Genomic DNA, 24,278 nt, shown 5'->3' with positions numbered 1-24,278 from the left:
ATGATATCTATTGCTATTACTAGATTTTGGTCTTATTTATGTGATCCCTTTGACACTTAATCCTAATGCCATTTTACATGTTAAAGTGACTGTATTAAGTGTGTAACTGATCATATAGATAGGATTAAATGTCATAGAATTTTTTATAGCTAAATAATATTCCATTGTGTATATATACCACATTTTTTATCCACTTATCTGATAATGGACACCTTGGTTAATTCCATATTTTGGCTATTGTGAATGGTTTGCTATAAACATGATGGTGCAGTTATCTCTTTGATATGATGTGTTCATGACTTTCAGGTGTATAGCCAATAATATATATGGGATTGCTGGATTATATTGCAAGTCTAATTGTAATTTTTTTAAAAAAGCATTTCTTTTTACTTAGTCTAACAATGGGTTTGTCAGTTTTGTTTTTTTTTAAAATGACTTTTTGTTTTATTTATCCTTTCTTTAGTCTCAATTTATTTATTTTTGTTCTGATGATTGTTATTTCCTTCCTTCTACTGATTTGGCATTTAGTTTATTCTTTATCTTCTTGTTCCTTGAGTTTCATTGTTAGTTTGCTTATTTTAAATCTTTTTACTTTCATTCTTATAGTTGAGATTTTATTGGTTATGTTGAGAATCAATGCACACATGTTTTCATTGTATCCAATCTTTATCATATGTGCCAAATGTCTAGAACACCATGTGTTGATTTTTTGAGTTAGTTCAGCTTCAAATCTGCTGTTACATTTTCCTTAAGGGTATATCAAATGCCAACATTTTCAAATGCTTCATAAGTTTTTATGAAAGTCCCATGAATTTATAATATGTCATAATGTACACCACATATCAAATTTCCAATATTTCATAACAAAGTAACATAATTATTAGAATAACTGTACTACAACTAAAGATGTTAGAGTGTGTACACAAATCTGACAGAGTGACAATCATGGAATGGTTTTCTTTAGGAAACAATTTTATTAAATAGCAACATGGGCGCAGAAGTAATTGAAAATGTTCAAGTCATATTAAATGTATAATTGTGACTCCAAATTGCCATTTAGTATGCTTAGTATTATAGGATATAAAAACTATGCCTAATATGATATGTTAAAATGAGAGTCGAGATAACCCAAGCCACCATAATTCAACATTGCACTATTTTCTAGTTGTTCCAAAAAATGAACAACTATAATGATTTCATCTCTTGAAGAAAACTTTATGCTTTAAAATTGTGGTGAGGTGGGATTCACTCCTTCTTAAAAATGTTTCTAGAGCTAATCACAAAAATGTTGTATATACAAAAGCATTGATAAATTCCTTGGGGGCTGGTAATGTGGCACTGTGAGTTGATCTGCTGCTTGTCTCTGACAACCCATATCAAAGAGCTGATCTGAGTCCCAGCTGCTCCACTTCTGATCCAGCTTCCTACTGAAGTGTCTCATAAGTCAGCAGGAGATGGCCCCAATACTGAGCCCCTGGCACCCATGAAGGAGACCAAGAAAAAGTTCTTGGCTCCTGGCTATGATCTGGCCTGCAAACTGCATGCCTCCCTTGGGCCCTTACTTTGTGGTGATAAATTACCCTTGTTGGATTTTCCTTCTCTGCTTCTTCACTGGGTTTTGAGTTTCTGAAGATATGGTGGTCTAGATGAAAGGGATTTTACTAATAGGAATATTTTGTTTTTTGAGTATCCATCATCAAAATGTTTAGCAATATCCTGCCACAAGATGTTCCCTGTCCTATCACATATGGAATACTGGGAAAGACCAGTATTTTATGGAAAATTTTACATACTTAATCGTAGTTTCTAAAATTGAGAAAAAAATGGCACTGCAGGCATATAGTGACAGTTTCACAGAGCTGTCTTCTAACTTTTGTAGGGCCTGCTATATTTGATTTGTTTATACCAATCAATTAAGTATCTCCTCATATCTTTTATTCTTCTGATCCTCACATTTATGGATTAGGAATGTGGCTTACTGATTTTAAGTTTCATAGAAAAATCTATTTTGGTGTAACATAGCGAGTAGTACAGCTTTGACAACAGATGAGCAATTCTCTAAGGACAGTTATCCAGGACACCTATCTCAGAGACTCCAGGAAATACCTAAGGCAGGGCTACTTATGCCTTCATATTTTCAGGCAGAGGCAGATCTATACCATGTAGCCAACAAGGAAAAATTACCAAAAAAACCTTTCCCATATTAATTTGGGAATATGTATCATTTTGTGATGTGTACATAAGCATTCTTCACAAATATGTATTCAAATATCTCAATCTTATATCTTTTTGTACATTTAAATCTGCTGATTCTCCCTTCATCCAATAGTAGCACTATAAACCTAAATAATGTATGTGATTTTGTTTTTTAGGTTAGTAAAGATCCAGAATCAATCTTATACAAAATACACTTGTCCTCAATTTTATTTCCTGTTTCCTGCTATTGCTATCATATTACTTAACATTCAACTTTTAATAGGAAAAATGTATATATTATAGGACAATAAATTTTTCCTTACTTAAAGATTATTATAAATATTATGCTGTATGCTGACTCACAGTTTTAATTAATCTTATAGAATTTTAGAGAATGTTTTCTGGAATATTTTCATGTAATTTTTTTTCACATTTTAGGTGTACAAGAATTTCCAGAAAATATAAAGTGCTGTAAGTGTTTAACAATTATTGAAGCCAGTGTCAATCCTATATCTAAGTGAGTATAAATGATTTTACTTATATTTATGTTTCCATAGGCTAATAATGTACTAAGATTGATAAAACTCACATAATAATTGAAACTTAAATGTAGCATTGGTGCAGCATTCAGTAGAATGGTGGGAAAGAAATAACCAAATCAAGAGTTTGAAAAAAATAAATAAAAGTGTTGCTGAGAAAAAATGAAGGTCCATTTGACATAAGATGGCATTACTGTAAAGCAAATTATGTCATCATTTTCCATAGCTCTCAGAAACTGTTTCATAGATGAGAGTCAAAACTAAGAGAATAGTTATTAATTATGGTTGTAGTGGGAAATTAGCATAAAGGAAATTCAAAATAGTGGAAAGGTTTAAAGAATTGATAAAGGTAAAATGAAAATAGCTTATTGTGTAGTCTGAATAAATTAAGTATAACTGAAATACACAGTGCTTGGGTACCAGAGATTGTCACAAGAGCAAGAGATAATATTGAGAAGATAGCAACGTGAAATACATGAACAATAAAGAGGAGCTGATTAGAAGGGTGTGTGTTTGTGTGTGTGCGTGTGTATATGTGTGTGTGTGTGTGTGTGTGATTTAAGATCTCCTAATCTAAAAATGGCATGGAAAAATAAGACAGCATGTGACTGTGTTGTGAGTATGTTGTAGTGTCAGAAAGCAGTGGAGTCAACTATGTCAAGAAACAATAAAGTGAATGCATTGAATAAGTTATTAACAATGGAAGTAAAAAGTTCTTCAGAGGCTGCCTACAGCAGTAGCAGTATTTGGAAGAGTTTGAAAAAAATCAATGGCAATAGAATGCAGATAACAGGTTTCATCGTAAGATGGCATTTTAATTATGTAAAGCTGATGGTAGAATTTGAGAAAAGTCCTTTAGACCTTTGTCCACATGAAGTTGGGGAGGTTGAAATAATCTGAAATTTATGAAAAGTGATGTAAAATGGTATTTTCAGAAGTTACGAAGAAGTTTGTCAAAGGGAAGTTGATGGAAAATTTTATGTCGGTATTGTTGAGGAGAGAATATTGAGGAAGGTTTTCTGTGGCTCATGGAAACGGGGTTAGATGAGACAGGGAATGAAATAAAATACATTTAGATGGAGATCTGTACAGTAATTGGTTTATAAAATAATTTGAGGCCTTTATAAAGTAGAAAGTGTGCAACACCAAGTAGTAAAACGTGTTTGAAAGTTGGAATTTTTCTACCTTAAAAGTGAACTATCAAGGGGAAAAATCCAAAGCAAAGACAAAATGCTAAAAAGCTATTCCATCACATAGATCAAATGTAATTTTCTCAATGTATCAATGAAAAAGCTGTTACTAACCTCTCTTAGCAGGAAAATATTCCTTGATTTTGGTCATATTACCCAGGACAGTTGATAAATTGGATTGTTTTGTAATTATTTAATTCTATTTGTTCATCTTACTTATGAATCATGGTAGATCTTGTAGTGAAAACCAGATGTTAAATAAATCTTCAAGAAGTTTAAAATCTAATTTTATTATGTCATTCAAGTCTTTCATGTTTTTATATTTTTAAAAGTAAAAAACCTATTTAATAAAAAAGATTAACACTATAAACATCAGTCTTGGAATTCACAAAAATTAATAGAAAGTCAGTTTAAATAATACCTTAATTTTAAAGTCACATTTAAAATACATAATGTAGATGCAGCAGAATTAACTCATTTAGATGTATGGTTCAGGTTACTTTAATAAATATGTAGTCATGTAACCATCACCATAGTGATGCTATAGATTATTTGCCTTAATATAATTATTTTAGCTCAACTATTCATTGATCTGTTACTATCCACATAGTTTTGTCTTTCCTGAATATAATATAAATATGTCATACTTTTGTGTGTGTGTCATACAAAGTATAATAACTTTATATTTTTCCATGTTGTTTCGGTAATTGGTACTTCATTACCGTTTTTTACTGGGCAGAATGCCATTGCATAGATAACATTATTTGTTTAACTACTTATCAGCTGATAGATATTTGAGTTGTTTACTATTTCGACTTCTATGAACAAGGCTGATACAAATTATTTAAGGAGTTTGTATAAGCATGCTTTTATTTCTATTGTGTAAATACCTAGGATTAAACACTTATGAATATTTTTCTGGATAGTATAGTATGTGCATAAAAATTTTCAAACTATTTTCCAAATTAGGTATTCAATTGTACATTCACAGCAGCAATAAATTAGAATTTCAATTGTTTCTCATCTTTGTCAGAATTTGCTAATATCAGTTTTATTTTTTCTATTTTGACCATTTAACATTTAACACTTAATAACCAATAATTTAATAATCAATAATTCGATAACCAATCATTTTAACATTTTTAATGTCTATCATCTTGCCATGTATTTTTTTAAGCTTTTATTGATTTGAAAGTCAGAGTTAGAGAGAGAGAGAGGACAGAGAGAGCTATGTATTTATTTTAAAATCTGTATTATTCCTTTGGTAATTCTGATCTCTTGTCTATTTTTATTGATTTATCTTTTCATTAAAAATTATATATTATGAATAAAAGTATTTTAGCAGGTATTTTCTTTAAAAAAAGGCTATTCTATGTCTCCAATCTTTTCATTTTCATAAGAAACCCTCTAAAAGAGAAATTTTCAGTTTTAATGAAATCCTATCTAGTAATATTTTTGTTGTTTATGTTGCTCCAAGAGAGCTTTTCTAAATTCATGATCACAATAGTTTTACCCATCCACCTTCTGGAACTTTTATAGTTTAGGATTTACACATAAAGTCTATGATTCATTTTAAGTTGATTTTTATGTATATGCAAAGTTTAAGCATCATAGACTTTTTTTTTGTATAGATATCCCATTGATCCAATATCATTTTTTTAAAGTATCCTTTTTTCATAGAATTGTTGGTTCTTTTGTTATAAATCAATTGATCATATACATTTGTGTCCTTTTCTAGATTTTAAGTTTGCTTCTTCAATGCCAGCAGCTGAGTGAGAGTGAGGCTCCTAGCAAGAAGAAATAATGTAATGTCATATAGCTGTGGAATTGTCCTCCCATCATATTTACCACATTCTATTTGTAGTAGATCAAATCAGAAATCAAAGGGAGAATATAATACAAGGGCATGAGCATCAGGAGGTTAAGGATCATGAAGGGTCTGACGTATGTTTGCTGACAGTGTTTAGTATCAGTGCATGTTGAATGTTGTCGAAGTGTTTTTTTTTTTTTTTAGTGTCTTTTGAAATGACCTTATGGTTTTCCTTCTTCAGTCTCATCGTTTGTTGAATAATATCTATTGAGTTTTGAATGTCATCCAATTTTGAATTCCAGGAGTATACCCTACTTCATCATGAAGTTCTGCTGTTTTTTATATACTCATGGCTCTGATTTGCTAATATTGTTAATATTTACCATATAAATTCATGAGGCATTTTTAGCTAGGCGTTTAGTCTAAAGTTTCTTTTCTTGCAATTTCCTTGGTTTTGGCATCAGAGTAAAACTGACTTCAAACAATGAGTTCAGAAATGTTTTCTTCTATTTTATATGAGCTTGTACAGAATTTGTATTATTTCTTCCTTAAATATTGGCAGAATCTGTACAGTCATCAGGTCCTGGAGTTTCTGTTATGGGAAATTTTTTGATTACAAATTGAATTTCTTTGGTAGCAATGGAGTTATTCAAACTGCATACTTCTACCTGAGTTATCTTTAGTGGCTTATGGTTTTTGCTTTTCAAGAATTTGTATACTTCATAAAAGTTCTCAAATTTATTTTTTTCTTGATTAATATACTAGAGATATATCAATTTGATTGATCTTTTTCAAAAAACCATGTTTGGGTAGCATTGATTTTCTGTTGCTGTCATTGACCTAAAAAATCTACAGTTTAAGCCGTGAAAATCCTAGAACATAAAAATTCCAGTTTTGAGGGTTATTGTTGTAGCTTTGCCTCTGAATATGAACTTTAATATCACTTGAATACCTTAACTAAATCACTGGTAAAAGTTATCACAATAAAACTGAACATAACTGCTCAATGAGAAAAATAAGGGCCAACATTTACTGAGAACCTACTACCATGTCTTCAGCTTTTAGATAAATTATTTCATTTTAATTTCCACAGCAATCTCATTATGTAGATACATATGGTTATTACATATTTTTTACAGGCATAAATGCCTAAAGCCAGTAATTAAGTTCCTGGGTTCATTTCATTATGATTCACTGTATCTGAGGAAGCATTTTTAATTTGAAATAATGTAAAAGATACAATTTGAAAATATTAAAGTATTCTTTTTAATTATGAGTAAATTAGTAATAAAATATTGTATTCTGGGTAGATATGAAAGTTATACATTGAATGACAATATGCCTCTATTTACCTGAATCATCTGATGTTTAACTTCTTAATGTAGCATATTTAAATGCTTTTTAGGGAGTCAAGAAGACAGAGTAGGAGGAAACAGAGAGCTACCATATGACAGACAGCTTCCATCCACTATTTCACTCCACAGCTGCACACAACAGAAGGAGTGCAGGGGCTTAAGTTGGGAACAAGGAACTCCGCCTAGGTCTCCCATATTTGTAGTAAAAATCCAGTTACTTGAGCCATTACCACTGCTTTCCAGGGTCCACAATTGGGGAAGCTCGAGACAGGATCCAGAGCCAGGTATGGAATCCAGGTACCTGATGCAGGACATAAAAATCTTAACCAGCAATTTAATTGCTAGGCTAAACACCCAGCCCAATATAGAATATATAATAGTAACACACTTTTAGCTCTCAAAATGTTCTAGTTTGAATTATATATTAGGTAGTCATTCTGTACAGTAAAATTGTAACATAATTATAAAATAGAGGGAGAACTGCTGATAGTAAATTAGAAAAAAGATATAATTTATTGGAAATTAGAAAGAAATCTGTGAAATGACCATTGTGATTGTGTTAAGGAACTAGACATAGCTCAAGTCTTAAAATAACTGTCAACCCAGAATAGTGTACCTTGCAAAGCTCTCATTTATGAATGAAGGTGAAATAAAGGCCTTCTATAACAAACACAAATTGAAAGAATTTGTCACCACTCGTACAGCCTTACAAATGATGCTTAAGGATGTGCTACACACAGAAACACAAGAGGGGTCCGTGCTGTGGTGCAGCAGGTTAACACTCTGGCCTGAAGCACCGACATCCATATGGGTTCCAGTTCAAGACTCGGCTGCTCCACTTCTGATCCAGCTCTCTGCTATGGCCTGGGAAAATAGTAGAAGATGGCTCAAGTCCTTGGACCCCAGAACCCATATGGGAGACCCAAAAGAAGCTCCTGGCTCCTGGCTTCAGATCAGTGCAGCTCTAGCCATTGCAGCCAATTGGGGAGTGAACCATTGGATGGAAGACCTCTCTCTCTCTCTGCCTCTCCTCTCTCTGTGTAACTTTGATTAGGGGAGAGGGAGTGGGAAAGGGGAGGGTTGCAGGTGGGAGAGACGTTATTGGGGGGGAAGGCATTGTAATCCATAAGCTGTACTTTGGAAATTTATATTCATTAAAAAATAATAATAAATAAATAAATCTTAAAAAAATAAACACTAGAAGATACCCATCATCATAAAAGAATGTGAAGGCAGAAAATCTCCTCTGTGGACTCGTCCTGCAATGCCCACACTGTCAGGATGGTAGGACAACAGCATTTTTCAACAAGAAGCACCAGGGACAAGTTTCAGTGAACATGTCTGTTTATTAACAATTAGGCACAAGCCTTTATGGATCAGACAAAGGAGAGTAGCTAGCTCAGGGTAGCAACACTAATTCTATAGGATAAAGCAGATACTGCATCTCTATGCTTCTCCAATCAGTTTGAAAGTTACATAGCCTACATAGCCTTTTATGTAGTCTTTATGGGTCTGGGCCACACCTGGGAGCTATTTACCTAGTTGATAATTACAAGGCCCTTCAATAAGAAGTGGGAGGGGTGTATGCCTGGGGTCCCTGCCGCCTGACAGTAGCCAGGTCATATGTGGGGATATCAGTGTGCTGAGCTCCCTACCAGGATCTTTCCCGGAAGGCTTGGTGTGCCATATCCTCTAAACCTCCTGCATGGGCTAGGCAGGCAGTCTCCTAGCCAGGCACAGGATCACCCACACTTCTGGAAGAAGTACAAAGGAAATCCAGAGTAAGCAGTGGGAATATTTATGGAAAGTGGCAGGGCCAAGACATTACTTATCAATAGGAACATTGAATTTAAATGGCCTGAATTCTCCAATTAAATGATGCAGACTCAATGGATTAAAAAATAAGACCCATCTATTTGCTGCCTACAATAAAAACACCTCACCAACATAGGTACATGCAGACTGAAAATGGAAAGATGGAAAAAATATTCTGTACTAATAGAATGCAAAAGCAAGCAGGTATAACCATCCTAATATCAGACAAAATAGATTTATCACAAAAATTGTTAAAAGAGTCACATTGATACTAGCAACATGTTCCTGAATAAACAGTGGGTGAAAGAGGAAATCAAAAGGGAAATTAAAAAATTCCTGGAAACAAATGAAGATGACAGTCCAATATATCAAAACTCATGAGATACAGGAAAAACAGTGTTAAGAGGGAAATTTATAGCAATTAGTGCTTACATCAAGATTGAAAAGCACCAAATAAATGAGCTATCACTGCATTTTAAGGACCTAGGGAAAAAAACAAAACAAAACAAACCAAAAATTAGTAGGAGGAAAGAAATAACTGCAATTAGAGGAGAAATAAGCAAAATTCAAACCAAAAATGATATAAAAGATCACTGAAATAAATAACCCTTTTTTGGAAAAAAAATTCAACAAAGTTGATAGACCATTGGTCCAGTAAAATCAGAGGAATTACTACAAGCAGCAGTATGCCAACAAATTGGAAAGGCTAAAAGAAATGGATAGATTCTTAGAAACATAAAATCTACATTAATTGACTCATGAAGACATAAATAACCTAAACAAACCAATAACCAAGATGGAGATTGAATCAGTAATGAAGATCATCCCAACAAAGAAAAGCCCAGGAATGGATGGCTTCACTGCTGAATTCTACCATACATTTAAAGAAGAACTAATTTCAATTCCTCTCCAGCTTTTCAAAAACAATTCAAATAGAAAGAATTCTCCCAAACTCCTTCTTTGAAACCTGCATCACCTTAATTCCTAAACCAGAAAGAGATACAACAAAGAAAAAGAATGATAGACCAATATCCCTCCCTCAATGATAAACCTAAATGCAAAAATCCTCAAAAAATATTAGGTTATTGAATCCAGCAACACATCAGAAAGATCGTTCACCTAGATTAAGTAGGATTTATCCCTGGTGTACAGGGATGATTCAACATTTGCAAATCAATCAATGTGATACATCACTTTAACAAACTGAAGAACACAAACCATATGGTTATCTCAATAGATGCAGAAAAAGCAGTTGATAAAATACAACATCCTTTCATGAAAATCTTACACAAATTGGATATAGAATGAACATTCCTAATGAAGTCAAAGCAATTATAACAATCTCATGGCAAGCATCCTATTGAATGGGAAAAACTAGAAGCATTCCTCTAAGATCCAGAGCCAGACAAGGATACCCACTCTTACCTTTGCTATTTAATATTGTCCTGGAAGTTTTAGCCATAGCCATTAGGCAAGAAAACTAATTGAAGTGACACAAATTGAGAAGGAGGAAGTCAAAGTATCCATATTTGCAGATGACATGATTCTATATATAGGAGATCCAAAAAGACTCCAATGAGAGACTATTGGAATTCATAAAAGTATTTTGTAAAGTGGCAGGGTATAAAATTAACACACAAAAGTCAATAGCTTTTCTATACATAGATAATGTCATGGCTGAGAAAGAACATCTAAGATCAAACCCATGCATAATAGCTCCAAAAAGAATCAAATACTTTGGAATAAATTTAACCAAGGATGTCAAAGATTACTATGATGAAAATTACAAAACATTAAGAAAGAGAAAAAGACATTAAAAATGGAAAAATTTTCCATGTTCATGGATTGGAAGAAACAATATCATCAAAATGTCCATACTTCCAAAATCAATTTACAGATTCAATGTGATCCCAATGAAAATACTAATGATATTCTTCTCAGATTAAAAAATGATACTAAAAGTCGCATGGAAACACAAGAGATCCTGAATAGCTTAAGCAATCTTATACAACAAAAACAAAATGGGAGGCATCACAATACCAGATTTCAAGACATACTACAGGGCAGCCTGATACTGGCACAAAAACAGTTATATAGACCAATGGAACAGAATGGAAACTCCAGAAATCAATACATGCATTTACTACCAACTTATCTTTGACAAAGGAGCTAAAATCAATCCCTAGACCAAGGACAGTCTCTTCTGCAAATGGTGCTGGGAAAACTCTTATCTCTGCATTCAGAAGTATGAAACTAGAACCCTACCTTACACCTTACACAAAAATCCATTCAAAATGGATCAAATACCTAAATCTACAACCTGATATGTTGAAATTACTAGAAAACAGTGGAAAAACTCGACAAGACATTGGCCTAGGCAAAGAATTTTTGGAGAAGACCCTAGAACCACAAGCAGTCAAAGCCAAAATTGACAAACGGAAATACATCAATCTGAGAAACTTCTGCAGTGCAGAAGCATCACTTAGCAAAGTGAAGAGGCAACCGATAGAATGAGAGAAAATATTTGCAAATTACACAACTGATAAAGGGTTAATATGCAGAATCTATAAAGAGCTCAAGAAATTCAACAATAACAAAATAAACAATCCAGTTAAGAAATGGGCAAAGGACTTGAACATACATTTTTCAAGAGAGGAAATTCAGTTGTACAACAGGCAGTTGAGAAAATGCTCAGGATTACTAGTCATCAGGGAAATACAAATCAAACCCACAATGTGGTTTTACCTCACTCCAGTTAGAATAGCTCTCATACAGAAGTCAATAAACAACAAATGCTGGTGAGGATGTGGGGAAAATGGTACCCTAGTCCACTGTTTTGGGAATGTAAACTGGTATGGCCATTAAGGAAAACAGTATAGAAATATTTCAAAAATCTGAATATAGACCTGCCATATGACCCAGCCATTCCACTCCTGGTAATTTACCCAAAAGAAATAAAATCAGTATATGAAAAAACTACCTGTACTCCATGATCTTTGAAGCTCAACTTACAATAATAAATATATTGAATCAACCCAGATGTCCATCAACTGTTAACTAGATAAATTATATACACTATGGAGTACAACTCAACTGTAACAAAAAAATGAAATCCTCTTTTGCAACTAAATGGATGCAACCAGAAAAGATGCTTAGAGAAATAAGCCAGTCCCAAAAACACATATACCATATGACTCAAGGTAACTAATAAAGTACCTAAAATGTAATGTATTGGAGTGAAGTGGACATTTTGAGATTGGATGATTGTTTCTAGCCCTTGTCTCTTCTATTGAGGAGCAGGTTTTTTTTTCTTCATACTATTTGGTGAAATCTTTTAGTTAGTGTAGGGTTAACTTTATGATCATTAAGTAATTTGACAATTGGATCTTTTTAAAAATTTAGTGTGCAAATGGGAGAAGGAAGAGGAAGAAAATTTGGAGTGTGGGCGGGAGGGAGGGTAGAGTGGGAAGTATCACAATGTTTCCAAATCTGTGTATATGAAATGCATGAAACTTGTATAACTTAAATTAAAATTTAAAAAAAAAAGAAAAACCCAGACCAGATGGCTTTGCTGCTGAATTTTAAGACTTTTTTTTTTTTTTTTTTTTTTTGACAGGCAGAGTGGACAGTGAGAGAGAGAGACAGAGAGAAAGGTCTTCCTTTTGCCGTTGGTTCACCCTCCAATGGCCGCCGCGGCCGGCGCGCTGCGGCCGGCGCACCGCGCTGATCCGATGGCAGGAGCCAGGAGCCAGGTGCTTTTCCTGGTCTCCCATGGGGTGCAGGGCCCAAGCACCTGGGCCATCCTCCACTGCACTCCCTGGCCACAGCAGAGGGCTGGCCTGGAAGAGGGGCAACCGGGACAGAATCCGGCGCCCTGACCGGGACTAGAACCCGGTGTGCCGGCGCCGCTAGGCGGAGGATTAGCCTAGTGAGCCGCGGCGCCGGCCAATTTTAAGACTTTTAAAGACGAACTAACTCCAATACTTCTCAAATTATTCAAAACAACTGAAATGAAGGGAGTACTCCCAAACTGCTTCTATGAGGCCAACATCACCTTGATCCCAAAACCAGAAAAAGATATAATAAAGACAGACAACAATAGACCAATGTCCTTGATGAACATAGATGCAAAAATCCTCAGGATATTACTAGCTAATTAAATCCAACAACACAACAGAGATCATTCACAAGGACCAAGTGAAATTTATCCCTGGTATATAGGGATGGTTCAACATTCCCAAATCAACAAACATGATACATGCATCACATTAACAAATTGAAAAAATAAAAACCGTAGGATTACCTCAGTAAATTAAAATATTTGATATTATCAGTAAATTAAAATATTTGATATTATCAGTAAATTAAGCGTTTGGTAAAATACCACATCTTTTCATGATGAAACCTTAAGCAGTTTGGGTATAGAAGGAACATTGCTCAATACAATCAAAGCAATTTATGACAAACTCACAGCCAACAATGGGAAAAATTGGTAACATTTCCACTAAAATCTGAACCATACATCAATGCCCAGTTTTGCAGTTTCTATCTAATATAGCTTGAAAGCCATAGCCATAGTGACTAGACAGATGCAGAAATCACAGCGATACAAATTGGAAAGAAGGAAGTCAAATTATCCCTGCCTGCAGATGACCTGATTCTATATATAAAGGATCTTAAAGACTCTAATGAGAGACTATTGGGACTCATATAAGAGCTTGGTAAAGTGGCAGGATATAAAATTAACACACAAAAATCAATAGCCAGAGGCCAGCACTGTGGCACAGGTTAATCCTCTGCCTACGGCACCGGCATCCCATATGGGTGCTGGATTGAGACCCGGCTGCTCCTCTTCAAATCCAGCTCTCTGCTGTGGCCTGGGAAAGCAGTAGAAAATGGCCCAAGTCCGTGGACCCCTGCACCCACATGGGAGACTGGGAAGAAGCACCTGGCTCCTGGTTTCAGATCGGCACAGCTCCAACCATTGCGGCCACTGGGGAGTGAACCAACAGAAGGAAGACCTTTCTCTCTGTTTCTCCTTCTCACTGACTGTAACTCTATCTCTCAAATAAATAAAATCTTTTTAAAAAAATAGCCTTTGTATACACAGACAATGCCATGGCCAATAAATAACTTGTAAGATGAATCCCATTCACATTAGCTACAAAAAAATTTAAATACCTTGGAATAAATTTAACCAAGGAGGTGAAAGATCTCTACAATGAAAATTGCAAAATATTAAAGAACAAAATAGAAAAAGACACAAAAAATGGAAAAGTCTTGCATGTACATGGATTGGAAGAATTAATGTCATCAAAATGTCCAAACTACGTAGAAAGCAATTCATAGATTCAATGCAATCCCAATCAAAATACCAATGACCTTGTTCTGATCCAGAAAAAACTATGCTAAAATTCATGTGGAAACACAGATGATCCCGACTTGTGAAAGCAGTCTTACATCACAAGAATAGATCCAGAGGCATCACAATGCCATATTTCAAGACATTCTACAAGGACCCGGTGCTATGGCTTAGTGGGTAAAGCTGCTGCCTGCAGTGCCAGCATCCCATATGGACACCAGTTCAAGTCCTGGCTGCTTTACTTCCAATCCAGCTCTCTGCTATGACCTGGGAAAGAAAATGGAAGATGGCCCAAGTCCTTGGGCCCCTATACTCTCGTGGGAGACTTGGAAGAAGCTCCTGGCTCCTGGCTTTCGATCAATGCAGTTAACAGCTATTGTGGCCAGTTGGGGAGTGAACCAGTGCATGGAAGATCTTTCTCTGCCTCCCTGCCTCTCCTCTCTCTGTGTAACTTTGACTTCAAATAAATAAATAAATCTTTTAAAAAAAGAAAAGATATGTCACAGGGAAGTTATAATCAAAACAGCCTGGTCCCCAAAAGTCAATCCATACATCTACAGCCAACTTATCACTGAGAAAGGAGCTAAAATCAATCCTTGGAGAAAGAACAGTTTCTTCAACAGTGCTGCTGGGAAATCTGAATTTCTATGTGCAGAAGTGTGAAACAAGACCCCTACCTTACCCTTTATACAAAAATCAACTCAAAATGTTTCAAGGATCTAAATCTATGACTAATGCCATCAAATTACTGGAGGAGAACATTGGAGAACTCTGCAAGACAGGAAGTGAGCCAGGAAGCACAGGCAATCAAAGCCAAAATAAACAAATGGGATTACATTAAGCTGAGAAGTTTCAGCGCTGCTAGGAAGCGCTCAGCAAAGTGAAGATGCAGGGCCAGCATTGAGGTTAAGCCTCTGCCTGTGGCACTGTCTTCGGATTGGTGCAGCTCTGGCCATCACGGCCAACTGGGGAGTGAACCAGCAGATGGAAGACATCTCTCTTTCTGCCTCTCCTCTTTCTGTGTAACTCCAACTTTCAAATAAATAAATAAATCTTTTTTAAAAATGCTGGCGAGGATGTGGGAAAAAGGTACCTCAGGGTCAGCACTGTGGCACAGTGGGTTGACGCCCTGGTCTGAAGTGCCGGCATCCCATGTGGGCACTGGATTGAGACCCGGCTGCTCCACTTCCAGTCCAGCTCTCTGCTATGGCCTGGGAAAGCCGTGGAAGATGTCCCAAGTCCTTAGGCCCCTTCCCCCATGTGGGAGATCCAAAGAAGCTCCTGGCTCCTAGCTTCAGATTGGTGCAGCTCTGGGCATTGAAGCCAATTGGGGAGTGAACCATTGGATGCAAGACCTCTCTCTCTGCCTCTCCTCTCTCTGTGTAACTCTGACTTTCAAATAACTAAATAATTTTTTTTTTTTAAAAAAAAGCACCCTAATCTTTTGTTGGTAGGAATGTAAACTAGTAAAGCCTTTGTGTAAGACAGTGTAGAGATACCTCAGAAATCTGAAAGTAGATCTGCCATGTGACCCAGCCATCCAGCTTCTGAGAATTTACCCAAAAGAAATGAAATCAACATATGAAATAATTATCTGTAACCCTGTGTTTTTTGAAGCTCAGTTCACAACAGCTAAGATATGGAATCAAGCCAGATGTCCATCAGCTGATGACTTGATAAAGAAACTGTGGTTTTTATACATAGTATGGAATACTAGTCAGTTGTAATTTAAAAAAAAAGAACTCTTGTCTTTTGCAACACAATGGATGCAACTGGAACTATTATACTTAAGCCAGCCCACAAAAGACAAATATAATGTGTTTTCCCTAATCTGTGGTAACTAATAGAGTAAAAAAATGTAATGTATATCAGGAAAATTAACATTTTGAGATTCTGTGATTGTTTACAGCCCTTGTTTCTACTGTTGAGGAACAGCTTTTTTTTTTCTTATTATTATTTGTTGATTTCATTATTAGAATACGGTAAATATTATGAGAATAAAATAAACAAAGTAGATCATTGTAAAAATTAAAAGAGATAATCAGGAAGGAAGAGAAAATGTAGGAGTGTGTGCCGAGGGAAAATAGGATGAGAAGTATCACCATGCTCCTAAATTTGTATTTATGATGTAGGTGAAATTTGTTCACCTTAAAAATTTTAAAATATAAAATTTAAAAAAAATAAAAAAGAAGTTATACCTCTATCTTTTTGTACAGCATAATGTTGGCATACAGAATGAGCTCAATAAATATTTTTGAATAAAAAAAGAAACTGAAATTACAAGTAATACTTTTTATTTTTCTGTTTTTTGCATTGTTATATTTTCTAATTTTAATCTGTATAAATGAGAAATTTTAGATGTAAAATGCCTTTCCCATTTGAGCAGAAACTTTTATATTGAATTCTCAATCACAGCATATAAAACTTGTAATATCATTTGGCCTAAATATTCTGTTAGAAGTCAGATACCAGTAATAGGTTTCACTTAACTTTGAAAATTAGAAAAGAAATTGTTAATACAGAGATTAGAAATTGTTAATACAAAAATTAGAAAAGAAAATGTTAATAGAAAGGTATCTGTAACCATCTTAATTTGCCTAAATTTCAAATAATGAAAAATAGCCATTATAAAATATTTTGGGTTAATATAGAAAGATCAAAATAAAAACAATACCAAGAAAAGTAGTATAATTGCTTCCATTTATGGATTGTTAACCTGGGACCAGTAATCATTTAATCATTAGAGCAAATCTAAAAATTGTGTATCGGTATTATCATTCATAAATAAGAAAACTGAATCGCACAGTTATATGACAGTCATACAACATAAATAACAATGTAAATAACTGTGATTCAAACCCATATTTTTCTCCATCCTTTGTGCTCAACTGCCAAACCAAATGAGTGCTTGGAGGCCAGCGCCGCGGCTCACTAGGCTAATCCTCCACTTGCGGCGCCGGCACCCCAGGTTCTAGTCCCGGTTGGGACACTGGATTCTGTCCCGGTTGCTCCTCTTCCAGTCCAGCTCTCTGCTGTGGCCCAGGAAGGCAGTGGAGGATGACCCAAGTGCTTGGGCCCTGTACCCGCATGGAAGACCAGGAGGAAGCACCTGGCTCCTGGCTTCGGATTGGCACAGCGCACCAGCCGCAATGCGCCAGCCGTAGTGGCCCCTTGAGGGGTGAACCAATGGGAGGAAGACCATTCTGTCTGTCTGTCTCTCTCTCTCTCACTGTCTAACTCTGCCTGTAAAAAAAAAAAAAAAATGGGTGCTTGGTACTTGTGTTAAACTTTGTCTATTATAGTTTGAATATATAACTTTAAATCTCTAAATTTAAGCATTAGGTAAGAGGAAACTATTTGGTAGAGAGATTTATCTATAAATTTTAAAAACAGGCATATAAACTTTAAATTTAATAAATCAATCAAATGTGGAAAACTATTAAGTTGTTTTAGAAAAATAAAATAATTTTATTGGGAGTTCCTTAGTGTAGAACATTGGATTTCATTGAATAATTTGGAAGAGAATAAAGACAACACATGATCATCATCCTTATCAAGTGCATCCAGTTTACTGGGAAGATCTTCCTCTCAGTTCTCATCTATTCCTCTGGAAATGGTGATGATGACAAGTAAGGCTCTATCCCTTTGGAAACTGAAAATTTCTGCCATTAAATTAGAAGGAAAGCAAAAAACAAAACTAAAATCTTCTTTAGTACACTTACTGACTCTATACATTTTTCAAATAACATCTAATCCATTTTTCTTACCTGTTATTTCATAGTATAGTATCAGATTATTAGTAAATATAAAAATTCCTTATTCTTAAATAATTTAAATAATTTATCATATGTCCAAGATTCGAAATATCTGATTACTAGTATGGGGCATAATTGATATAAGCATTCTACTACATCTGTGAACAGAATCCTATAAGGAAAATTAGGAAGGAAGAAGTTATTAAGTTTGAATCTAATTACACAATAATCATTCAATAAATTCTTGTTGTTAATTGAAATAAAATATATAGAAGCTATTCAATAAGACATACCAAGTATACCCTTAACTCCAGACACTCCTTTTTTTAGATTTATGCATGTATGTATGTATGTATTTGAAAGGCAGAGTTACAGAAAGAGAAGGAGAGAAAGATCTTGCATCCACTGGATCGCTCCTCAAATGGCCCCTATTGGCAGGGCTCAGCCAGGCCAAAGCCAGGATCCAGGAACTTTTAGGTCTCCCAGATGGGTAACAGGGACCCAAGGACTTGAGCCATCTTCCGCTGTTTTCCCAGGTGCATTTGCAGGGAGCTGAATCAGAAGTATGCTGCAATGCAGGCCCTAACTGCACACATCTTAAAGAAAGGTTTAATATGAAATTTTAACACATCTTTGTTTATAACCAGGCTATAAAAACTACCTTGCTTTGTATTTTGATATTTTTCATCAGCTTCTTATTGGTAGTTCAGTTTTGCAGTTTGAATCAACACATATGGTCATTTCTTGGATCATAAAGAAATATTCTTTTTAAAAATTTTATTTATTTACTTGAAAGAGTGACTGAGAGAGAGGGAGAGACTGAGACATATTCCATCCACTTGTTCTCTCCCCAAATGTCCGCATTGACCAGGGCTGGGCAAGGTCCAAGCCAGGAGACAGGACCTCCATCAGGGTCTCCCGCATGGATGGCAGGCACCCAACTACATGGTCCATCTTCTACTGTTTCTCTTGGTGCATTATCAGGGAGCTAGATAGTAAGTGGAGCAGATACTGTGCCACAATTCCAGGCTCCAAAGTATTCTTTATAATAAGCTAGATACTTCTATGATAAACCAGGAAGAATTATGAGTGAAGCAGCAACAAACAAATGGATTTTTGAACAAAGAAATAGTACCATACCTCTCTGTGCATATGTATACAGAATGGCAGACTGAGAGAAGATAATTCAAACTGTTTCCATAACTAGAGAATAATTGTTTGTAATGTCTTTTTACACTATTAGTAGTGATGCTTTTAATGAAAATTGCCAGATTAAGGGTTTTAACAACTCTTCTTTTACTTGTATAGTGTTATTTTGGGAAGTCACAAATAGTTTCTCCTGTGACTAACTAAAGGAACTCAAAGATATCAAAGTAAGATAATAATTAAATTACAGTAGAACCCTATTTAGCTTGCATGCCATTATGGATAAAACTATATGAGCGGGGGCCGGCGCAGCAGCTCAATAGGCTAATCCTCTGCCTGCAGCGCCGGCACACCAGGTTCTAGTCCCGGTTGGGGCGCCAGATTCTGTCCCGGTTGCCCCTCTTCCAGTCCAGCTCTCTGCTATGGCCCAGGAGTGCATCAGATGATATCCCAAGTGCCTGGGCCCTGCACCCCATGGGAGACCAGGAGAAGCACCTGGCTCCTGGCTTCGGATCAGCACAGTGCGCCGGCTGCAGCACACAGGTCGCGGCAGCTATTGGAGGATGAACCAACAGCAAAGGAAAACCTTTCTCTCTCTCTCTCTCACTGTCCACTCTGCCTGTCAAAAAAAAAAAAAAAAAACTATATGAGAAGGGCCAGTGTTGTAGCATAGTGGGTAAAGCCACTGCCTGCAGTGCCGGCATCCCATGTGGGTGCCGATTCAAGACCCAGCTGCTCCACTTCCAATCCAGCTCTCCATTGCAGCTTGGGAGACCAGTGGAAGATGGCCCATGGGAAGAAGGTCCTTGGGTCCTTGCACCCACATGGGAGACCCAGAAGCTCCTGGCTCCTGGCTTTAGCATGGCACACCTCTGGCCGTTACAGCCCATTGGAGAATGAACCGATGGAGGGAGGACCTCTCTCTCTATCTCTCTGCTTCTCCTTCTCTGTGTAACTCTTTCAAATAAGTAAATAAACCTTTTGAAAAAACTATATGAGCTCTAGTCTATTACAATAATAAAAAACAGAAAAATAATGATCTACCATAGACTGATTTTTACCCCTATAGAATCAAATTCAAGCCTTTGAGTTGAGAATTCAAGAACTTCAAAATCCTGTCCCCTACAGATATTCTGTAATCTGACTGTCACTACTCTCATACATGTAGCAATCTCATCTTTTCTTTGTTATTTTTCTTGGGTATCTCCTTACTGCAACATTACAAAAACCCTCACTCTTTTCCTGCCTCCTTTCTCTGTCTTTTCTACTTCCATGACTGCTGTCTCTATAAAGAGCAAACTTAATGGAAACATCTTCTAGAAAGCCATATCCAAACAATGCTGCTTGAAAATACAAATTAGAACAAGATATTTGTAGCAAAACAACCAATATAAGATTAAACCCTGAGAACCTGGGAAGTATTGCTACTTATAAGTATAGAAATATTGATTGTGTATGGATTACATTCCTCAAAAGCAGATGTTTAGGAATGAATACAAGTAGTATATTTAGTAGGTAATCTCGGGAAATAGTACTGAAAGCAGTTCTATCAAGCTATTTACTTTTATAGGCCATTAGACCATAATTTCTCCAGTTTATTTAATCTCTCCAGTTTATTTAAAAGATTTGTTAAGGGACTTAAAGGGAAACTTAGATTCAAGTACAATAGTACTGGGGGACTTCAATACTCCACTCTCAGAAATAGACAGATCAACAGGACAGAAGATCAACAAGGAGACAGTAGATTTAAATGACACTATAGCCCAAATGGATCTAACAGATATCTACAGAACTTTTCATCCTACACATAAAGCATTTCATTCTTCTCAGCAGTACATGGAACCTTCTCTAGGATTGACCACATACTAGGCCATAAAGCAAGTCTCAGCAAATTCAAAAAAATTAGAATCATACCATGCGGTTTGTCAGACCATAAAGGGATGAAGTTGGAAATTAGCAACTCAGGAATCCCTAGAGCATATGCACACACATGGAGATTGAACATCATGCTCCTGAATGAACACTGGGTCATAGAAGAAATCAAAAGAAATCAAAAATTTTCTGGAAGTAAATGAGGATAACAGCACAACATACCAAAACTTATGGGATACAGCAAAAGCAGTGTTAAGAGGAAAGTTTATAGCAATAGGTGCCTACATCAAGAAACTGGAAAGGCACCAAATAAATGAGCTTTCAATGCATCTCAAGGATCTAGAAAATCTGTAGCAAACCAGACCCAAATCTAGTAGAAGAAGAGAAATAATTAAAAACAGAGAAGAAATCAACAGGATTGAATCAAGAAAAACATTACAAAAAATCAGCCAAACGAGGAGCTGGTTTTTTGAAAAAATAAACAAAATTGACACCCCGTTGGCCCAACTAACTAAAAAAAAAGAAGAGAAAAGACCCAAATCAATAAAATCAGATATGAAAAAGGAAACGTAACAACAGACACCACAGAAATAAAAAGAATCATCAGAAATCACTACAAGGACTTGTAAGCCAGCAAACAGGGAAACCTATCAGAAATGGATAGATTCCTGGACACATGCAACCTACCTAAACTGAACCATGAAGACACAGAAAACTTAAACAGACCAATAACTGAGACAGAAATTGAAACAGTAATAAAGGCCCTCCCAACAAAGAAAAGCCCAGGACCAGATGGATTCACTGCTGAATTCTACCAGACATTTAAAGAAGAACTAACTCCAATTTTTTCAACCTATTCAGAACAATTGAAAAAGAGGGAGTCCTCCCAAATTCTTTCTATGAAGCCAGCATCACCTTAATTCCTAAGCCAGAGAAAGATGCCGCATTGAACGAGAATTACAGACCATTATCCCTGATGAACATACATGCAAAAATCCTCAATAAAATTCTCGCCAATGGATTGCAACAACACATCAGAAAGATCATCCACCCAGACCAAGTGGGATTTATCCCTGGTATGCAGGGATGGTTTAATGTGCGTAAAACAATCAATGTGATACACCACAGTAACAGACTGCAGAAGAAAAACCATATGATTATCTCAATAGATGCCGAGAAAGCATTTGATAAAATACAACACCCGTTCATGATGAAAACTCTAAGCAAACTGGGTTTGGAAGGAACATTCCTCAATACAATCAAAGCAATTTATGAAAAACCCACAGCCAACATCCTATTGAATGGGGAAAAGTTGGAAGCATTTCCACTGAGATCTGGTACCAGACAGAGATGCCCACTCTCACCACTGCTATTCAATATAGTTCTGGAAGTTTTAGCAAGAGATATTAGGCAAGAAAAAGAAATTAAAGGGGTACAAATTGGGAAGAAATAACTCAAACTATCCCTCTTTGCAAATGATGTGATTCTTTATTTAGGGGATCCAAAGAACTCTACTAAGAGACTATTGGAACTCAGAAGAGTTTGGCAAAGTAGCAGGATATAAAATCAATACACGAAAATCAACAGCCTTTGTATACACAGACAATGCCATGGCTGAGGAAAAACTTCTAAGATCAATCCCATTCACAATAGCTACAAAAACAATCAAATACCTTGGAATAAGCTTAACCAAGGACATTAAAGATCTCTACGATGAAAATTACAAAACCTTTTTTTTGTTTGTTCTACTTAATACTTTTGGTTGAATACTGTAATCAATACACAATTCTTCTTAAGTGCTGAAACCTAACTGAAAAGTGATCGCTGTTAAATATAAGAGTGGGAATAAGAGAGGGAAGAGATGTGCAATTCGGGACATGCTCAAGCTGACTTACCTCAAACAGTAGACTTAGAAACATACCAGGGGATTCCAATTCAATCCCATCAAGGTGGCATGTACCAATGCCATCTCACTAGTCCCAGTGATCAATTTCTGTTCACAATTGATCATAATGATAGAACTAAAAACCAAAGGGTTCACATAAACAAGAATATTGTCCGCAAATACTAGCTGATAGAATAAAAAAGGGAGAGAACAATCCAACATGCGAAGTGAGATACACAGCAGACCCATAGAATGGCAGATGTCCTAAACAGCACTCTGGTTTCAGAATCAGCCCTTAAGGCAAGCGGATCCGGCTGAAAAGCCCATGAGAGTATTTCAGGCATGGAAAGCCAAGACACTCTGGGGGAAAAAAAAACCTAAATGAAAGATCTCCGCGAGTGAGATCCCAGTGGAAAGAATGGGTCATCAAAGAAGGAGGTACCTTTCTCTGAAGGGAGGAAAGAACTTCCACTTTGACCATGGCCTTGTCTAAATATGATCAGAGTCAGTGAACTCAGGGGGCTTCCATAGCCTTGGCAGCTCATGACAAGAGCCTAGGGTGATTACTGAGGCCATAAACAAGAGTGTCAATTTGTGAAGTCAACAACAGGAGTCACTATGCACTTATTCCTCATGTAGGATCTTTGTCCTTAGTGTGCTGTACATTGAGATGTAATGCTATAACTAGTACTCAAACAGTATTTTTCATTTTATGTTTCTGTGTGGGAGCAAACTGTTGAAATCTTTACTTAATGTATGCTAAACTGATCTTCTGTATATAAAGAGAAATGAAAATGAATCATGATGTGAATGGAAGGGGAGAGGGAGTGGGAAAGGGGAGGGTTGCGGGTGGGAGGGACGTTATGGGGGGGAAGCCATTGTAATCCATAAGCTGTACTTTGGAAATTTATATTCATTAAATAAAAGTTAAAAAAATTACAAAACCTTTAAGAAAGAAATAGAAGAGGATACCAAAAAATGGAAAAATCTTCCAAGCTCATGGATTGGAAGAATCAATATCATCAAAATGTCCATTCTCCCAAAAGCAATTTATAGATTCAATGCAATACCAATCAAAATACCGAAGACCACCTTCTCAGATCTGGAAAAAATGATGCTGAAATTCATATGGAGACACAGGAGACCTCGAATAGCTAAAGCAATATTGTACAACAAAAACAAAGTCGGGGGCATCAGAATACCAGATTTCAGGACATACTACAGGGCAGTTGTTATCAAAACAGCATGGTACTGGTACAGAAACAGATGGATAGACCAATGGAACAGAATAGAAACACCAGAAATCAATTGAAACATCTACAGCCAACTTCTATTTGATCAAAGATCCAAAAC

General features: G+C 36.0%; 1 protein-coding gene across 14 annotated transcripts in view; it reads left to right on the top strand.

Annotated features, from left to right (window-relative positions):
- The window catches only part of LRRC7 (leucine rich repeat containing 7), a 586,672-nt gene that overhangs the window by 257,790 nt on the left and 304,604 nt on the right, over window positions 1-24,278 (top strand). For all 14 annotated transcript variants that reach the window (XM_051857607.2, XM_051857612.2, XM_051857606.2 and 11 more), the window contains one exon: window positions 2,635-2,713. In XM_051857607.2, coding sequence (XP_051713567.1) covers window positions 2,635-2,713 — 79 coding nt within the window. The remainder of the gene's footprint in view (window positions 1-2,634; window positions 2,714-24,278) is intronic.

This window comes from Oryctolagus cuniculus, chromosome 7 (genome assembly GCF_964237555.1).
Source record: "Oryctolagus cuniculus chromosome 7, mOryCun1.1, whole genome shotgun sequence".
NCBI lineage: Eukaryota > Metazoa > Chordata > Mammalia > Lagomorpha > Leporidae > Oryctolagus > Oryctolagus cuniculus.
The sequence above is the reverse complement of the archived record's forward strand: the minus strand, read 5'-3'. Positions and strand labels throughout refer to the sequence as shown.